Source organism: Siphateles boraxobius, unplaced genomic scaffold (genome assembly GCF_051911475.1).
Source record: "Siphateles boraxobius isolate OS27281-9 unplaced genomic scaffold, OSU_SipBor_1 14, whole genome shotgun sequence".
Lineage (NCBI taxonomy): Eukaryota > Metazoa > Chordata > Actinopteri > Cypriniformes > Leuciscidae > Siphateles > Siphateles boraxobius.
In genome coordinates, this window is record NW_027508744.1 from 122501 (window position 1) to 143363 (window position 20863).

At 38.9% G+C, this 20863-nt stretch overlaps 1 protein-coding gene across 2 annotated transcripts in view; it reads left to right on the forward strand.

Annotated features, from left to right (window-relative positions):
• The window catches only part of sema6ca (sema domain, transmembrane domain (TM), and cytoplasmic domain, (semaphorin) 6Ca), a 29456-nt gene that overhangs the window by 4735 nt on the left and 3858 nt on the right, over window positions 1-20863 (forward strand). For both annotated transcript variants that reach the window (XM_077230170.1, XM_077230171.1), the window contains exons 2-14: window positions 7864-7990; window positions 8948-9062; window positions 9854-9911; window positions 10137-10193; window positions 10428-10529; window positions 10618-10708; window positions 11445-11570; window positions 16873-16961; window positions 17077-17294; window positions 17871-18002; window positions 18147-18302; window positions 19339-19512; window positions 20144-20272. In XM_077230170.1, the coding sequence (XP_077086285.1) occupies window positions 7864-7990; window positions 8948-9062; window positions 9854-9911; window positions 10137-10193; window positions 10428-10529; window positions 10618-10708; window positions 11445-11570; window positions 16873-16961; window positions 17077-17294; window positions 17871-18002; window positions 18147-18302; window positions 19339-19512; window positions 20144-20272 (1574 nt within the window). The remainder of the gene's footprint in view (window positions 1-7863; window positions 7991-8947; window positions 9063-9853; window positions 9912-10136; window positions 10194-10427; window positions 10530-10617; window positions 10709-11444; window positions 11571-16872; window positions 16962-17076; window positions 17295-17870; window positions 18003-18146; window positions 18303-19338; window positions 19513-20143; window positions 20273-20863) is intronic.

Sequence of the window (20863 nt, forward strand, 5' to 3'; positions counted from 1 at the left end):
TGTTAGTAGCGCCACGCTCTATACGCTTCTTTAATTACAGTAAAACATGAACAGACTAAAGCGCACAAGCAGCGTCACCTTCATTAGTTCTCACTTAGAGGATCAGGAAACACTACAAACCATAGAACATTTCCAGCCGCACCGACTGAAGTGTTCCTGGAAAATAGCAGGACAGAAGAACATTCCCAAAGTGTTTACTATATCTCAGAGTCCTGTACAATCTCTCATAACTCGAGAGTGTGTGGATGTGTGTTCTAGCGTCTCTAAACACCACAACAAGCGCTGTTCATCTGTTGCTTTAAGAGCAGAAGTGTGTAGTTGTGCACTGGACACACTGTCTGTTTATTATTTAACTCAATTTAAAGTCAAAACGAATGTCTGAATTATTACATGATCCTCAAAGTGAAGTTTTTAATAAAGAATCTGTATTTTTAAGGAATGTGTGAAACAACTATTCTCTGATGATTCGTGATTCTCTTTTTAATGATACTTATGAATTGATAAAGAGAAAAATCCCTCAATGTGATTGTCTGGAAAACTTTCAAAGCACTTTGTGTTTCACACTTGTAATGTGATTCTTTATATTTTATATATTCGAAGCTATATTTAGTAATAATTCTTAACTTACCATTGTTTTGTTATATAATTATAAGTAATTTTTGAAATACTTACAAATTAATAATACAAGTAATGTAATAAAAATGCACAGATAAATTAGATAGGCTATTCAATATTGGTAAACTCAATTATTTTTAAAAAATGTAGATCAAGAATCGTTTTAGAATGGGATCGTACAGTGCCTAAAGATTCCCAGCCTTAGTATTTTCCATAAGCATTATTATTATGAATAATATTAATAATGCATTTACTGTGAATTAAATTAATTCTAAACATAGTCTAAAATTATTAAAATACAGTGGAGGAAATATCAATACTCACATATTTTATTCATATTTGGAGTTCTTCATTTGCATTTTGCTGTCTCAGTCTCAAAAGTTATTGTTTTAAAATGTACATCCCATTATATAAAAATACGAGATGCCGGACATCATGTTTGCAGGGAATGCAAGAACTGATTGTGTGTGTGTTTTGAAAGCAGTGTTTTGAATGCAAACTGTAATGATATAGACTGGACTTCTGCTTCTTATGATGATGTGTGTCCGGCTCTGCGTAACTCACACACACATTACTGGAGGAAAGCATGTGGTCAGTTGCAGGAATACTGAGACTTTTGAGTAGTTTTCGCAATAGTGCCGTAATATCTGGCTATAACATGACATATAGCCTATAACACGCTCTCACACGTTTATTTTTTAGCATCTTCCGACAGCGACCTGAAAGCTAGCAGAACATAAGACCAGTTCACAACAAGAACAATAACTATATTAGCGCCCACACCAGCGGATGATATGGCTCTGTTTATTATAAGCACTGCAGTTTTGTCGTCTGTCGCTTTAAATGCGTGGATATTATGTGGATTCTGATTGGCTGTCATTATTTTTATCGTTCATCAGCTGGAAAAAATTGTTGAAAGTGATTCCAAGGATATTTTCCCTGTGCTGTTATAGAGGCTGTTACACCTGGACACTTCATGTGTTTCTCAGATCGGAGAGATATCTGATTCATCAAAACCATTCATTTACATAAATGTGTGTTCTCAAAACGGATATAAATCCGATCTTCTATTCCCGCGCTATATGCAGATTTAATGGAGTTCACGTTTTAATGAAGCTGATTGTGTGTTAGCGTCTGCGACTTACTGCCACTTTGGTTTGCGATAGTTTGCGCGTTGGCTTGATGAAGAGATGCTCGTCTGTGGCGATGCTGCAATAGTGCCGTCATATCTGACTATGACATGACATATAGCCTATAACACGCTCTCACATGTTTATTTTTTAGCATTGTTGGGAGTAAAATGTGGTTTCAGCAACCAGATGCGTTTACACTCGTCCAGTTTCTTCTCAGAACTCCTGATGTGGTTTGAGCGACCGGATTTAATCCCGCTTCGGAGGGCGTTTACACCTGATCTTCCCGATCGGAGCGCTGTCCCGTCACAGAAACACATGAAGATCAGGTGTAAACAGACCCTGAGTTATAGTTGTGCTGTGGACTCTGCTATTCTTTTATATTCAGAACGATTATAGAACTATAATGTTATCATCCCTGGCCTTTAGCCTGTAATATCTTACAGTCCGAGAGGCTGATGTCCTGCAGTCGTGCGTCTGTAGAGGAACTCACAAACACTCGTTTATCAAACGTTCCCATCCAACCTGATGCAAATCTTGCAGAGAAGAATGAGCGACACACGAACCCAAAGAAATCACATGTGGATTTTATGAGACTATAACATTTTGCAGTCGAGCATGTGATGGTAGACATGGTAAAGAAAATGTAAAAAATGTGTGTAAAATGCTTTTTATAGGCAAGCTCTTGCTCTGTTTTGCAAGCACTGCTTTTGTAAAGATGTTTTCTCGTGTCTGTGTGTTCATTGGCGCTCTGACTGTCTCTGTGGTGTGTGTGTGTGTGTGTGTGTGTGTGTCTCTGGTGTGTGTGTTGTGGTGTTTTTGATCGTGTTGATCTGGTTGTGTCTGTGTTTAGCTGTGAGTGGCTGAAAACAACTGTTCAAGTTTGAACACACACAGGGAATAAATACTGAGGTGGTTCAGTGGTTGTGAAGTGTGTGTGTGTGTTATCGCTCTACAATAATGACACTTGCTTTGATATCTTGTATTTAGTAATCTGCATAATTGGCTCTCTGCGCTGATTAATGAGCCTGAATGTTACTGTTAATTACAGGCCTGTAAAGCAATTTAATTAAAGGAGAATTCAGAAAACCAAGCGCTTTAACTTCTAGTGTATAAAAGTTTATAACTGAATAAGCCTGTACATAAAAAGCTGCAGATTACACCCCCGACTCGTGTGACCCGGTTGATCTGACTAATGGAAGATTAGCTGTGATTAGCCATTAATTAGCTAAAGTGTCTCCCACTGACACTCAAAGCTTCTGCAGATTAGCCTCAGGGTGGATCCGGTTTTAAACATTGTCACGGATTGTTATGGGATCATAGTTCATCGAGGATACCGATATATATTTTAGTTGTATATCCCGCCCACTTTTTCAGAGGTGCTGGTTCCTGAAGTATTTTTGTCCATTAATTTCTACGAAAATGTTTTTTGTTAAAGTGTTATAAGCCAATCAGTTACAAAGAGAATCATAACATTAAATGGTATTTTGTGAGCAAGATATCTATTTGAAAATCACAAAATATTAGATATTTTGCAAACAGCATAATTGAATTAAAAACGATAACTATAAAACTGCTCATTTTAAAAATGTTAAGTAAAATTTGAAGTTTAATGCAAAATATGCATATATATATTCAAATATTTAAGGTGACTTGATTTAGTCATTCGCAGTGCTTCATGGGAGTGGGCGGAGCTAATGAGATATATTGGCCGTTCTGCTTGTCTCGACTCTGATTGGTGGACATTTCTGTACAGCATCATGGGTAATGTAGTTTTTCTCCAACTAAGTTGAAATAATTCATGCTGACACCTTCAGCAGAAGCAAATAGCATCGATTAACAACTTCGTTATAACAGTTTATGAGTTATTGTTAAAGTCGTCATGAAATCAAATTTTACCATTCGTATTTTTATATGTAATATTGTAGTGTTTATTATAAATGATTTTTTTTTTGTGCACTTCATTATTTTTTTACAATTCATGTACCCTTATAATCTTTAATCAAATACGTTACCCTTCCCTCCCCCCTCGAAACAACTTCTCTTCTCTTCCAGTCAAAATCTATTACTAGAGGGCGTGGCTATAATGTGGTCTGTCTCTTTTCTGGCCCGCCTCTCAGAAACCTGTCAGTGTCACTGATCACAGCCTTGGTTGCGCTCCTCACGTCCTCTTTCCTATCCCTAAACAACCTAGTCTGCGTGCCTGCTGGCTCGGTTATTGGTATGACAGTCAAGGTAAATAACTAGATTTAGAAAAGAAGAGTTAGCCTACCATTTGGACACGTCGAGATGCTCTTGAAAATGCTTCATGGGAGGGTAACGGTGGTGAGTCCGGTGGAGAGAAATCCTCCACAACTGACTGTAAACTGGCTTTCAAATCTGCCTCCATTTTGTTAGCAACGCCCAACCTCCAACGATCCAATCAATAGGTTGTTTGCAGTCACGTGACTGTGTTGACGCGCGAAATTCAGATGGAGGGCAGGAAGTGAAGAACGCAATGGACGAGATGGAGGAAAGTCCGTACTGTACTACTTTAGACGCTATTACAAGAGAAATATATAAACAAAAAATCTAAACATATGTTGGACGTGATCCATACGTTATGAAGAGGACCGATTTTCAACTGAATTGAAAGATTTGCCTGCCATTGAGGCGGTAGATATCAGAAACTACCTCGTCTCACAGACATACTTTGACTTTACAAAGTTCAAAAACTGGTACGTTACACAAACAGACACATATTAACTCAGCTTTGACGAAGTGATCACTGACACACACGGGCATTTTCCCATTCGGCTCCTCCCGACCGCAGACGTAGGTTTGCAAGGCAATTTTTCCGATGTTTTTCTGTCCATTTCTTATATTTTCCCCCCTTATGAACAACAAATTTTGGCACACGATAAAAACTCCTCGTGGTTTGATCGATTTGAGCAACCATAAACGACGCAAAACATAGGCATTTTGAGTTTGTTATAGTGATTCCTAAATATAGAAAATCACTTCCTGCCCTCCATCTGTATGTATCGCCATGGCAACGCAGTGACGTGACGTCATGTGAAAACAAGCTATTCCCGAAGGACGAAATCAAGCCCCGTCCTACATTTTCTTCTAATTTCAGAAGCCGTTTCATGACGACTTTAAAAATCAATTTCCCTATGGAGGAAATGAATGGAGATTTTACTTCCGGAACCGACTGTTGCGCTTTATTCAGCTCAATTACATCCAATAGTGTCAGTGCAGTCAAATCAATAATATTACTTAACATTAATTCTTGTGAGAATTAACATCTTTTAAACTTCAGGTAGATGATAACCAGGAACTTTAAAGGCAAATTTATTTATATAGCACATTTCAAACACTGTGGTAATTCAAAGTGCTTTACATAGGCAATCTTCCAAAATGTCCAATAAAAGCAAGGAAAATTAAAACAGTTATAAAAGGTATTAAAAGAGATATAAAGATGATACAATTCTAAAAATAATTAATAGAGTAAAAAGATACATAAATAAACTTCTCATCTGGCAAAACATCAGTGTATCATATTTTTCACAGCTCCTTGTTATACTGTGAGATTTTCCCATGGTGATCACACTGTGTGTGTGGTGTTCTGTCCACGCACGTAAAACCTCTACCGGGCGTCTCCGATGGACACGATTTTCCCCCTACAATCGTACAGGAGGAGCTCTAGGACTCACGGGTAACATCGGGTTCACAAACCCATCAGCCAAACCCCAAAAACCCATTTGTTCTGAAGCTGTAGGAATGGAGTGGATCCAGAACCTGGAGTTTAATCCCACAAACTCACTCCTGCACCCAGGGCTGGACTGGGACAGAAAATCAGCCCTGGCATTTTGGCACAGACTGGCCCACTACATATGATCATAAACACCACCCATCTTTGCACGCCCTTGAATATGTTCAACTCCTATTCATTAAAACCACTAATGGCATGTAATGAGTGAGTAGGAACGAGTGAGAGTTAACAGATGAAATAAGTACAAAATTGTAATTTATTAATACAATTGAACTATACTCCGCAGTGATTATTATTATTATTTTTTTAACATACTCCGCAGTGATGCATCGATAAACATGCTATAAGCTGCATTGGCATAGCAATACCAGTGTTTCCCACAGGATCTTTGGTAAAACTGTGGTGGGTGGCCCTCTGTCCCTCTAGGGGGGTTTGGGGGCATGCCCCCCCTAAGAAAATTGTGTGCATTTTAATGTTAAATTCATCAATCTGGTGCACTTTGAGAGTTAAAAATTAAAAACTCCAACCCATTTTTAGTGTGCAAATTAAACAAAGAAAAAAAACAAACCTCTTTTAGTAACAGTGTCTGTCTATATTACACTACTACATAATAATAGTTATAATATTAATCTCAAGACAGTAGCCTGATAGCCATATATTGTAAAACAAATGCACTGAAAAATAAAGAAAACTTTCATAATTAGTTTTGTACTAATTTATAAACTTGAAAGAGATAAGCACATGATCTTTTATTTTGACGGAAACTGCATCAAGCTTTTATTTTGGCGGAAAACATGGATACAAACGCGTCTCATTAAACTTCTAGTAAATTGCTGTAATCGTCAACAATGCAGATGTGGAAATAATGCGTAACTAGGTAATGGGTTCCTACACTCATAGCCAAAGTGTTTTAAAAAGTAGTTCTGCTTACCACAGACTCTACACTTTCTCATCTCTCTCCTGATCCTCCTCACTATCCTCCTCATCCGCCACTGGAGCTGATGAAGGTCCTGCTGCTGCAGAAAACACATATACTTTGACACATTTTACAGCGTCTGCTTGAAGGGCCTATATCTATTTTTCACGCTATTTCTCTGCACATTCCTTGCGTTTCTTCTCCATCTCTCAGACTATAGACAGATACACACTTGACACTGCACGCTCACTCAAAGCACAAAGGGGGAGGTGTTTCAAGATGTGATTGGGCCAGCCCAGTGTCAATCAAGAAAACCACCAATGGGCCGCTGATCTACGTGTTTCATGGGCCGGTCTGTCATTGGAAAAAAATATGATTTTTTTTTTTTTGGACCAATGCATTACATCGGCACTAACCCAGCGCCGTCAATTAAACAAAACAAAACGAATGGGCTGCCGATGTACGAGTTTTATGGGCCGTAAAAAAATAAATTAAAAAAAATATGAGATTTTTCGGCCCAAAAAGCACGTCGGCCCACCAGGCATTTGCCCGGTATGCCAGATTACCAGTCCAGCCCTGCCTGCACCACAGACCCAGCCCATCAGCGTTTCATCTCAACTTCCCCAATCCAGTCATCTATGTGTCTCTCGTACCTGACTCTCAGTGCCACTTGAGTTCAGTTCAGAATCAAAAGGAGGATTACAGTGAATACTGTTATAAAAAGAATTTAAATAGTAAAAAAATTCAAATGTAAAGGTTTATGAGTGATGTGTTTAATCCTGCTGGATTGTCTTGTGTATCGCAGCACACATTAGTGTAGATAAATACAGCAGCTCACGTTAACGCTGACCTTAAACACTAATGTTTGTCTGACCTTAATCTCAAACATACATACCAGAAGAAAAACAAGCTGATCCCAGAATTACAGTCCAATTTGAGGCTAAACAGAGCTCAAAAATACATGTTTATTAGATCATTTTTACTGTCCGTATTTGTGTTTTTGATGTGATTTTTGACTGTTGAAATCTATTGTGTTCTTGCAGTGTGATGCACATTTCAAGTCAGTTACATAAAAATGTAGATTGGCCTTAAATTGTCTAAAAACAGTATGAAATTGTTCATTAAAAACTGGTTTTGAAAACATAATATAAATAAATGAATACATAAATTGCTTTAAACTAAAAACACTATAGTATGTTACCTTACACCAGACCTAAAGTCATTCTCACATTAAAATGTATTGTGAAAAAATGTAAAAGTAATGAACAAGAATGTGACTCGGCACATCAGTAATGATTATTTTAACGTCATTTAGTGATTTAGTGTCATGTGCTTTAAGAGAAGTAACTCTAGAGTATTTATGTGCTGTATGTTTATGTCTGCATTTGAAAGTCATCTATTTATTGTCTTTGTGTTTTTCTAATGGTTTCCTCATTCCTCACTCTCAGATGACTGACAGGACATGCTGTCACTCTGTCGTCATGACGATGGTCTCTTTAGCCTGGCTCCTCCCACTCATCACTGCCACGCCCTTCCCCAGGGATCTGCAGCCAATCAGTGTGGTGGGACTGGAAGGTGAGTCACATGATCTCTATTTAAACGGAATTTTTGTTTGCTCTGCTAACATTTTTAATTAGCCTGGGAAAACCCAGACAACTTCCGGCAAATTTAGATTTGCTCTGAAAGTAGGTTTGGCAAAGAGCTCATTGCAACCCATTTCCAATCCGTCGAAATCGCGGCACCAATCAGAAACGTTGGGGCGGGCTTTACACGATGACGACAGAGCAGCGACGGTGAAGCAGATTTTGTACGTTACAAAGATGGATGCCGCCGTGGAACATCACTCAGCGTTCGAATCAGCTATCGCGTCTGTGTCAAGTGATTTAAACTTATCATTTTCGTTAAAACGTTAATCACAAACAGACTTGCTGTCCGAGTCTCAGATGTTTCTCCGTCGCTCTGCATACGTCATGTCCTTCATCGCTCTGATTGGTTTTAGGTCTATCCAGTTGCGCCAAGAGGCATTTGAGTGGGTCCGTTGGTGACGCCCCTCTGGAAATGATTTGTCTATGGAGCTTTGCCAGACCCTAACTCAGTTACAACTGAGAATGGTCTGGTTTTAACCAGGCTAATTTTTAATGGCCATCCTTCAAAAATTCTGATTTGTTGTAACTTATTACAAATAGTTTGTCTGAAGCAGAATATGTCTCTTTTTTTGCTCATAATTCTTCTAACTTATTGGCTTTTGATAGCAATTAATGGCATATTTCATAAATTTACTGAGCTGATTCCGACAAATGGAACAGTATTCTTTCTTTCACCCAAAATTTTACTGTAATACAACTGATATAGCGACTTTATTCAGCTGAATAACATTGTTAACATTTAATTGTGACATGAAAAATCAACATGAAGTAAAGTCAACCACACACAAACACCCAACAGCATTAGTGAGCTTGAAAGCCTCACAGAAACGGTGTGTGTTCTGCTGGTTTGAGTGTTGACTGACTGAAGTGTTCCTGTGCTCCACAGACTCAGTGCTGTATCCCAGTTTCCAGGGTCTGATGTCACACAATAACTCTGAGCGCCTCGGGCTGGACTATCAGCGGATGATCAGGATCCAGCATATGCTGTACATCGCTGCCAGGTCTTTCATTACTGAAGACAAATCTGTGCACAAAAACACTACTCCAATTTTACTTACGTGAATGTTTAGATATAGTGTAAAAATTTACTCAATTAAAATCCAAGTATCTTGTCAAAACATGCTTGAAAGTAAAAAAAGCTTGAAATTTTACCGAAGTATTTAGTTATTTTTCTCTGCAAATATTGATGTACTATTAATTAGAATAATCAGCATATAGTGTCATTAATTTACAGCCCTAATTGTTAATCAATTTAATATTTATTTACATAAATATAATGAGAGTATATAATGAGAGTATCTGATCTACTCTGTGATAAGAACATCAATTTATATTTACAATGAGTTTATTAAGTACAATGAGTTGTATTAAAATAGCAATTGTTTTTTGATGTTTAAAACTGTAGTTCACTGTTACTCCTGGCCATATTGTCTTCTACATGAGCATATCACTCATAAAAGTTATGCTTTGATGTTAAAACGGTATTTTACAAATACCTTTCAAGTCAAAATAAAATTGTAAGGAGTAAAAAGTATTCTTTATTTTCTTTGGAAATGTAAAAGTACAAGTTATTCCATTTAAATTACACTGTGAAGTACAAATCCCTCAAAATAATACTTAAGTGCAGTAATGATGAAGTCAAATCACCATTTTCACATCATTGGTGAATTTTGAAGAAATGTGATTCTATCAGTCATTGGTATATTTTGTTAAATGTATAATTTCACTGAAAAAAGCTTGAGAAATCATGAATACACAGAATGATGTTTTCTTGTGTTTTCCTCCTGTTTAGAGACCATGTATTTGTTGTTAATCTCACTGCGTCAGTGGATAAAATCATCCCACAACAGGTAAACACACACACACACTAACAGACACACACACATACACACACTAACAGACAGACACACACTCACACACACACTGTCACACACACACCCACACACTCACTAACACAGGAGCACAGTCACAAGCACACGTGCACATTCACTCACACACACACACACACACACACACACGCACACACGCAGGTGTAACCGTCATACGTGAGGTCTTACAGAAGTCTGTTGTTTCAGATCCTGACGTGGAGATCCACAGACGTGTCGAAGTGCACCGTGAGAGGCAGAAACAGTGTGAGTGTCTCATTACAGCAGATCTAAGATCAGAGGAAGAGTGGAGCGACACACAGCTGGAGTAAAGATGTGTTTCTGTGGGAAAGTGTCACACACTCAGAAGAGCCACTGAATTTACTCTGTGCTGGACCACAAACATTCAGAGACACTTAACAGATGTTTTCCACTCCGAGAAACTGATGATGGGATTGTGTGTGTTTGTCTTTCACTCATTCATCTTCTGTTTGCTTTCAGGATGAATGTTATAATTATATCAAAGTTCTTGTGCCTCGTAACGATGAGACTCTGTTTGCCTGCGGAACCAACGCGTTGAACCCCGCCTGCCGAAACTACAGAGTGAGTCCACTGATGTCATCTGTCAATCAGCGCCATCACATGGACGCATGTTTAATCGCTGCCCCGTTGTTGTGTTGTTTATGATCAGCTGAGTTCGCTGGAGCAGGTCGGGCAGGATCTGTTGGGTCAGGCCAGATGTCCATTTGAGTCTCGCCAGTCCAACGTAGGAGTGTTTGCAGGTGAGCTGCTGAAACACACACACACACACACACACACACACACACACACACACACACACACACGTGCTCAGCAATACAGGCTTCCAAAGCATTTGGGTTTTTCCAAAGCTCCACAGTTTCTGTATGCGTGTGTAAGGGCTCGACCCAAAATATGAAGGATTTTAATAATGATTGAGGATTGCAGGGATGCGATTCCCATATTTACTGACCATAGAACTATGACCCACATGAATTCCTTAAATTTAATAAAGCTTGTTATTAATTAGCTTGATTCACAGGAAATGCTAAATCTCTCTGTTTTAACATCTGGAAGCAAGGAAATTATAACAGCCAGAAATATTAGTAATTACAATTTCTTTAAAATAATAATAAAATTAAATGCATTTAATAAAACATTTTATTTTACATTTAAATAGTTATATTTTTTTATAATTTTTTTTACAATTTAAATAATACATTAAAAACAGTTCATTGATGATTAATACTATTATAATAAAATACATTTAACAAAATTATTATTTTACATTGAATAGTAATATATTTCTTTATTGGTTTGTTTATTTTTTTACAATTTAAATAAAACATTAAAACAGTAATACATTAATAATTAAAAACATTAATAATATGAAAGGCATTTATTAAAACAGTTTATTTTACATTAAATAGCAATTTTATGGACATGTTTAGCAGAGACCAGAGTTTGAGTCACTTCACTTCATGTACGTTTGTATTTCAGGCGGTCATTTCTATTCGGCCACAGTGACGGACTTCCAGGCGAGTGATGCGGTGATCTACAGGAGTTTGGGAGGAGAGGGCCGGCCCGTCCTGCGCACCGTCAAATACGACTCCAAATGGCTCAGAGGTGCCGCTTTAACTTCATCAAGACGTTTATATGATCATGAACGATTCCTCAGATCATGTGTGTTGTTGAGGAGACTGGGCTGCTGGTTAAAGGGATAGTTCACCCAAAAATGATCCCATGATTTACTCTCCCTCAACTCTAGGGCTGGGTAAAAATTCATCAATGCATTGCAATTATTTGTTTCTCAATTCAATATCGATTCATCAAAACCTATGAATCGATTCAGCCCACCGGCCAGTGGCGGCACTGTGGGCAACACTCTAGTGAGAGCGTTCAGCGTTGTACAAGACGCGCTTTACCAAAACAGCAAGATGACGGACAGCAGCTGCACTCCGTTCAAGCCTGCACCACCAACCAGGGACGTCGCTAGGCCTATTTTAGGGGGGCTGAAGCTACCCCAAAATGTTCCTAAGCCCCCCTAAATGATAATAAGAACAACAATAAGTCTCCGGGAGTCTCCCGCATATTGATAGCGGCTCCCTGATGTCCGCCAATTAGTTCAAATCTTCCGGAATCTAGAGCTTGCGAGCTCCAAACCGCGTAGCGCGCGCACGACAGAGAGGAAGAGAGCGAGAGTCCTTGCGTGTTTGTGCAAATGTGCGTGTGCCTCACGATGCGCATTTGTTTTATGAGTATGCACATTTTGTGCTTCTGTTTACATTTCGTTTATAACTTTAATGTATAGGAAGAAAGAAATATACTTTCTGAATCTTACTGAATTACTACTTACAGTTACATGCACTTTAGAGGTGTTAATAAAGCACCTGTTTGTTACAGTTGTGGTTTGTATTCAACACATGTACAATATTGTACAGTTTGTTCTGCTAAATAAACCATGACAGGAAACATGCTGGGGTAAATTTGTTCTTAAACATTGGTAATACTGCACACATTATTTAAAAATATACTCAGGTACTTAATTACTTGTGTATTTACTAATTATTGAATCGATATCGAAGCTAATAAATCAATATTGAATCAAATCGAAATCTAATCGAATCGAAGCCTCAAGAATCGAAATCGAATGGAATTGTGAAATTCCTAACAATACCCAGCCCTACTCAACTCATCCTAGGTGTATATGACATTCTTCTTTCAGAAAAGAATGACTGTTTCTGTTTTGAAGTCCATAAAAGTGCATCTATCCATCATAAAAGTGCATCTGTCCATCATAAAAGTGCATCTGTCCATCATAAAAGTGCATCTGTCCATCATAAAAGTGCATCTATCCATCATAAAAGTGCATCTGTCCATCATAAAAGTGCATCTGTCCATCATTAAAGTGCATCTATCCATCATTAAAGTGCATCTATCCATCATTAAAGTGCATCTATCCATCATTAAAGTGCATCTGTACATCATAAAAGTGCATCTATCCATCATAAAAGTGCATCTATCCATCATTAAAGTGCATCTATCCATCATAAAAGTGCATCTATCCATCATTAAAGTGCATCTATCCATCATAAAGTGCATCTATCCATCATAAAAGTGCATCTGTCCATCATAAAAGTGCATCTATCCATCATAAAAGTGCATCTATCCATCATTAAAGTGCATCTATCCATCATAAAAGTGCATCTATCCATCATTAAAGTGCATCTATCCATCATTAAAGTCCATCTGTCCATCATAAAAGTGCATCTATCCATCATAAAAGTGCATCTGTCCATCATAAAAGTGCATCTATCCATCATAAAAGTGCATGTATCCATCATTAAAGTGCATCTATCCATTATAAAAGTGCATCTATCCATCATTAAAGTGCATCTATCCATCATAAAAGTGCATCTATCCATCATAAAAGTGCATCTATCCATCATTAAAGTGCATCTATCCATCATTAAAGTGCATCTATCATCATAAAAGTGCATCTATCCATCATAAAAGTGCATCTGTCCATCATAAAAGTGCATCTGTCCATCATAAAAGTGCATCTATCCATCATTAAAGTGCATCTATCCATCATAAAAGTGCATCTATCCATCATAAAAGTGCATCTATCCATCATAAAAGTGCATATATCCATCATAAAAGTGCATCTATCCATCATTAAAGTGCATCTATCCATCATAAAAGTTCATCTATCCATCATTAAAGTGCATCTATCCATCATAAAAGTGCATCTATCCATCATTAAAGTGCATCTATCCATCATAAAAGTGCATCTATCCATCATAAAAGTGCATCTATCCATCATTAAAGTGCATCTATCCATCATTAAAGTGCATCTATCCATCATAAAAGTGCATCTATCCATCATTAAAGTGCATCTATCCATCATAAAAGTGCATCTATCCATCATTAAAGTGCATCTATCCATCATTAAAGTGCATCTATCCATCATAAAAGTGCATCTATCCATCATTAAAGTGCATCTATCCATCATAAAAGTGCATCTATCCATCATAAAAGTGCATCTGTCCATCATAAAAGTGCATCTATCCATCATAAAAGTGCATCTATCCATCATTAAAGTGCATCTATCCATCATTAAAGTGCATCTATCCATCATAAAAGTGCATCTATCCATCATTAAAGTGCATCTATCCATCATAAAAGTGCATCTATCCATCATTAAAGTGCATCTATCCATCATAAAAGTGCATCTATCCATCATTAAAGTGCATCTATCCATCATAAAAGTGCATCTATCCATCATAAAAGTGCATCTATCCACCATAAAAGTGCATCTATCCATCATTAAAGTGCATCTATCCATCATTAAAGTGCATCTATCCATCATAAAAGTGCATCTATCCATCATTAAAGTGCATCTATCCATCATAAAAGTGCATCTATCCATCATAAAAGTGCATCTATCCACCATAAAAGTGCATCTATCCATCATTAAAGTGCATCTATCCATCATTAAAGTGCATCTATCCATCATAAAAGTGCATCTATCCATCATTAAAGTGCATCTATCCATCATTAAAGTGCATCTATCCATCATAAAAGTGCATCTATCCATCATTAAAGTGCATCTATCCATCATTAAAGTGCATCTATCCATCATTAAAGTGCATCTATCCATCATAAAAGTGCATCTATCCATCATTAAAGTGCATCTATCCATCATAAAAGTGCATCTATCCATCATTAAAGTGCATCTATCCATCATAAAAGTGCATCTATCCATCATAAAAGTGCATCTATCCATCATAAAAGTGCATCTATCCATCATTAAAGTGCATCTATCCATCATTAAAGTGCATCTATCCATCATAAAAGTGCATCTATCCATCATTAAAGTGCATCTATCCATCATAAAAGTGCATCTATCCATCATTAAAGTGCATCTATCCATCATAAAAGTGCATCTATCCATCATTAAAGTGCATCTATCCATCATAAAAGTGCATCTATCCATCATTAAAGTGCATCTATCCATCATAAAAGTGCATCTATCCATCATAAAAGTGCATCTATCCACCATAAAAGTGCATCTATCCATCATAAAAGTGCATCTATCCATCATAAAAGAGCATATATCCATCATAAAAGTCCATCTATCCATCATTAAAGTGCATCTATCCATCATAAAAGTGCATCTATCCATCATTAAAGTGCATCTATCCATCATAAAAGTGCATCTATCCATCATAAAAGTGCATCTATCCATCATAAAAGTGCATCTATCCATCATAAAAGTGCATATATCCATCATAAAAGTGCATCTATCCATCATAAAAGTGCATCTATCCATCATTAAAGTGCATCTATCCATCATAAAAGTGCATCTATCCATCATTAAAGTGCATCTATCCATCATAAAAGTGCATCTATCCATCATTAAAGTGCATCTATCCATCATTAAAGTGCATCTATCCATCATAAAAGTGCATCTATCCATCATTAAAGTGCATCTATCCATCATAAAAGTGCATCTATCCATCATTAAAGTGCATCTATCCATCATTAAAGTGCATCTATCCATCATAAAAGTGCATCTATCCATCATTAAAGTGCATCTATCCATCATTAAAGTGCATCTATCCATCATTAAAGTGCATCTATCCATCATAAAAGTGCATCTATCCATCATTAAAGTGCATCTATCCATCATAAAAGTGCATCTATCCATCATTAAAGTGCATCTATCCATCATAAAAGTGCATCTATCCATCATAAAAGTGCATCTATCCATCATAAAAGTGCATCTATCCATCATTAAAGTGCATCTATCCATCATTAAAGTGCATCTATCCATCATTAAAGTGCATCTATCCATCATAAAAGTGCATCTATCCATCATTAAAGTGCATCTATCCATCATAAAAGTGCATCTATCCATCATTAAAGTGCATCTATCCATCATAAAAGTGCATCTATCCATCATTAAAGTGCATCTATCCATCATAAAAGTGCATCTATCCATCATAAAAGTGCATCTATCCACCATAAAAGTGCATCTATCCATCATAAAAGTGCATCTATCCATCATAAAAGAGCATATATCCATCATAAAAGTCCATCTATCCATCATTAAAGTGCATCTATCCATCATTAAAGTGCATCTATCCATCATAAAAGTGCATCTATCCATCATTAAAGTGCATCTATCCATCATAAAAGTGCATCTATCCATCATAAAAGTGCATCTATCCATCATAAAAGTGCATCTATCCATCATAAAAGTGCATATATCCATCATAAAAGTGCATCTATCCATCATAAAAGTGCATCTATCCATCATAAAAGTGCATCTATCCATCATAAAAGTGCATCTATCCATCATTAAAGTGCATCTATCCATCATAAAAGTGCATCTATCCATCATTAAAGTGCATCTATCCATCATAAAAGTGCATCTATCCATCATTAAAGTGCATCTATCCATCATTAAAGTGCATCTATCCATCATTAAAGTGCATCTATCCATCATTAAAGTGCATCTATCCATCATAAAAGTGCATCTATCCATCATTAAAGTGCATCTATCCATCATAAAAGTGCATCTATCCATCATTAAAGTGCATCTATCCATCATTAAAGTGCGGGGGGTTAATAAAGGCCTTCTGAAGTGAAGGCAAGCATTCGTGTAAGAAAAATATCCATATTTAACACGTTACAAAGTAAATTTCTAGCTTCCGGCCAAGCGGCCATACGAAGTGTACTTGCAGCTAAAGCGCAATTCGTCTGAAAGAAGAATGTCATATACACCTAGGATGAGTTGAGGGAGAGTAAATCATGGGATAATTTTCATTTTTGGGTGAACTATCCCTTTAACTGAGTGAATCAGACGCCCCATTTTCACCTGAGTTGAGTTGTGTTGAGTTTTGTTGTGTTGTGTCTGCAGAGCCTCACTTCCTGCATGCTGTAGAATACGGGAACTATGTGTATTTCTTCTTCAGTGAGATCGCGGTGGAGCACAGCGCTGCTGGGAAGGTGACGCATGCGTGTCTGAGACAAACAGAAGCACACCGTATAAAACAGTTGAAGTGCTCTGTGTACTTGCAGCAAAGCCAAAGTCCTTCTCCTCTTCCTCTTCCTCGTGCTGTAGGTGGTGTATTCGCGCGTGGCTCGTGTGTGTAAGAACGACCGCGGCGGCTCCACGCGTGTGCTGGATCGCTACTGGACGTCGTTCCTGAAGGCGAGGCTGAACTGCTCAGTTCCTGGAGAGACGTTCTTCTACTTCGACGTTCTGCAGTCGCTCACTAACGTGCTTCAGATCAACCAGCGGCCCGCTGTAGTGGGAGTCTTCACCACACAGATCAACAGGTGTGCACACAAACACACACACACACACACACACACTGATGGACGAGTCTGTGCCGTCAGTCAACAGCCAACCACTGATCACCAACACCGGTAGCAGGTACACATACACACACACTCACACACACACATGTCTGGTTCGCTATCTTTGTGGGGACTCTCCATAGATGTTATGGTTTTTATACTGTACAAACTGTATATTCTCTCCCCTTACACTAACCCTACCCCTAAACCTACCCATCACACACACACACACACACACACACACTCACACACAGTCAACCAGCGGCCCGCTGTGGTGGAAGTCTTCACCACAGAGATCAACAGGTGCACACACACACACACACACACACACACACACACACACACACACACACACACACACACACACACACACACACAGGCAACCAGCGGCCCACTCTGGTGGGAGTCTTCACCACACAGATCAACAGGTGCACACACACACACACACACACACACACACACACACACACACACACACACACACACACACAGTCAACCAGCGGCCCACTCAGACAAACGCTGTATGTGTGTGTTAACTCTGTCTGTGTGTCTCAGTATTCCCGGTTCAGCCGTCTGTGGGTTTTATCTGGATGACATTGAGCGAGTGTTTAATGGGAAGTTTAAAGAGCAGAAGAACAGTGATGCGATGTGGACGTCAGTGCCGGAGGAACACGTGCCCAAACCCCGGTGAGATGGTGCTCAGGAGAACCTCACTTTATAATGTATATTCTAACAGAAAATATAAAACAAAACTTTTAACAAAAACTCTGAATGATAGTAAATTAACCCTTTTGTGTGTGTGTGTGTGTGTGTGTGTGTGTGTGTGTTCAGTCCGGGATCGTGTGCAGGTGAGGGTTCGGCGTCCTCCTACTCGTCCTCTGTTCAGTTTCCAGACTCTGTGCTGTCGTTCATTAAAACACACCCACTGATGGACGAGTCTGTGCCGTCAGTCAACAGTCAACCACTGATCACCAACACCGCCAGCAGGTACACACACACACACACACACACACACACACACACACACACACACACACACACACTCACTCACTTACACACACACACACACACACACATACCCAATGATGGACGAGTCTGTGCCGTCAGTCAACAGTCAACCACTGATCACCAACACCGCCAGCAGGTACACACACACACACACACACACTCACTCACTCACTTACACACACACACACACACACACACACATACCCAATGATGGACGAGTCTGTGCCGTCAGTCAACAGCCAACCACTGATCACCAACACCGCCAGCAGGTACACACACACACACACACACACACACACACACACACTCACTCACTCACTTACACACACACACACACACATACCCAATGATGGACGAGTCTGTGCCGTCAGTCAACAGTCAACCACTGATCACCAACACCGCCAGCAGGTACACACACACACACACACACACTCACTCACTCACTTACACACACACACACACACACACACATACCCAATGATGGACGAGTCTGTGCCGTCAGTCAACAGCCAACCACTGATCACCAACACCGCCAGCAGGTACACACACACACACACACACACACACACACACACACACACACACACACACACACACACTCACTCACTCACTCACTCACTCACTTACACACACACACACACACACATTCCCAATGATGGACGAGTCTGTGCCGTCAGTCAACAGTCAACCACTGATCACCAACACCGCCAGCAGGTACACACACACACACACACACTCACTCACACACACACACGCACACACACACACCCACTGATGGACGAGTCTGTGCCGTCAGTCAACAACCACTGATCACCAACACCGCCAGCAGGTACACATACACACACACTCACACACACACACACACACAAACACACACACACTCAATCACACACACCCACTGATGGACGAGTCTGTGCCGTCAGTCAACAGCCAACCACTGATCACCAACACCGCTAGCAGGTACACACACACACACACACACACACACTCTCTGACATGAGTTTGTATTGTGCAGGTATAAACTGACTCAGATATCTGTGGATACGGCCGCCGGGCCTCATAAGAACCGCAGTGTTGTGTTTCTGGGATCTGAGGACGGACGGGTTCTGAAAGTTCTGACCAGCACTCAAACCAACGGCTCTCACGGGTCCAGACTACTGGAGGAACTCGACGTGTTCAATCCCACGCAGTGAGTGTCCGAGCCACAGCACATCATCAGTCCCAGCATATACAGTCACAACAAAAACTATCCAGACTCAAGATATCATTTTTGATATTTCTTTACTAGTGTGTGCAAGACACTATAGTTCATTTTTGTAAGTGATGAGAGCAAAATAAAGTAAACTGTGACATATTATAGCCAGAAATTCTTCATACAGCGACTAGCAGTAAAATATATAAAATTTTGGGACCAAAAATGATTGGGACACTTTGAGCTGATCATGTTTTGCTGAAGTGTTTTTTCTTTAATAACTAATGCACCTTTTTACACCACAGACTGAACAACATGAAGCATTGCTTGGTAACTGGTTGAGCTTAACTGGTATTATCTAATTGTGTAGTTAAATTTAACAGCTGACAGATATTCAACATAATACATGTGTGAGAGTCTAACAGAAGGACGGACAAAACCTGTCAAATATCAACTGAGTTCTTCTCATATATTATTCCCATTGTCGAAACCATAGTGAATAAACTGTGATAATGTGAGGAATGTTGATGGTGTCTGAATATATGTTGGTTTGACTGTACGCTTCAGCTTGTCGATAAACATGACTTCTCTCCAGCGCACTGATATAGAGCCTGTCGTGTGGTTGCAGGTGTAGCGGTGAGCGCAGGGTTCTGGGGCTGGAGCTGGATAAGGAGCATCACGCTCTGTTCGTGGCGTTCTCCAGCTGCATCATCAGAGTTCCTCTCAGCCGCTGCGCTCGACACGACACCTGCAAGAGGTGAGACCTCGTCACATGATCCATTACCTGCGCTTACATATGGACATTCCATTAAAATACTACATTTACCTTCATTATACCTGCAGAAAACATGTAACCAGTGAAGATTTCAACAAAGTCTTGTCTGTTTATCTTTGTATTATTTCACATATGAGACCCTGGACCAGTGAACCAGTGACAAGGGTCAATTTTTGACATCATCTGAAAGCTGAATACATAAGCATTCCATTGATGTATATTTTGTTAGGATATACAATATTTGGCCGAGATACAATTATTGAAAATCTGGAATGTGAAGGTGCAAAAAAATCGAAACATTGAGAAAATCACCTTTAAAGTTGTGCATTTATGTTCGTGATCGTGCTGCATCCACTCACAATTATTTTTTATATATATTTACGGTAGGAAATTTACAAAATTTCTTCATGGAACATGATCTTTACTTAATATCCTAATGATTTTTGGCGTAAAAGAAAAATCGATAATTTTGACCCATGCAATGTATTATTGGCTATTGCCACAAATAAACCCGTGCGTCATGTGACTGGTTTTGTGATCCAGGGGCACATGTTAGTATTCTATTAGTCAAAC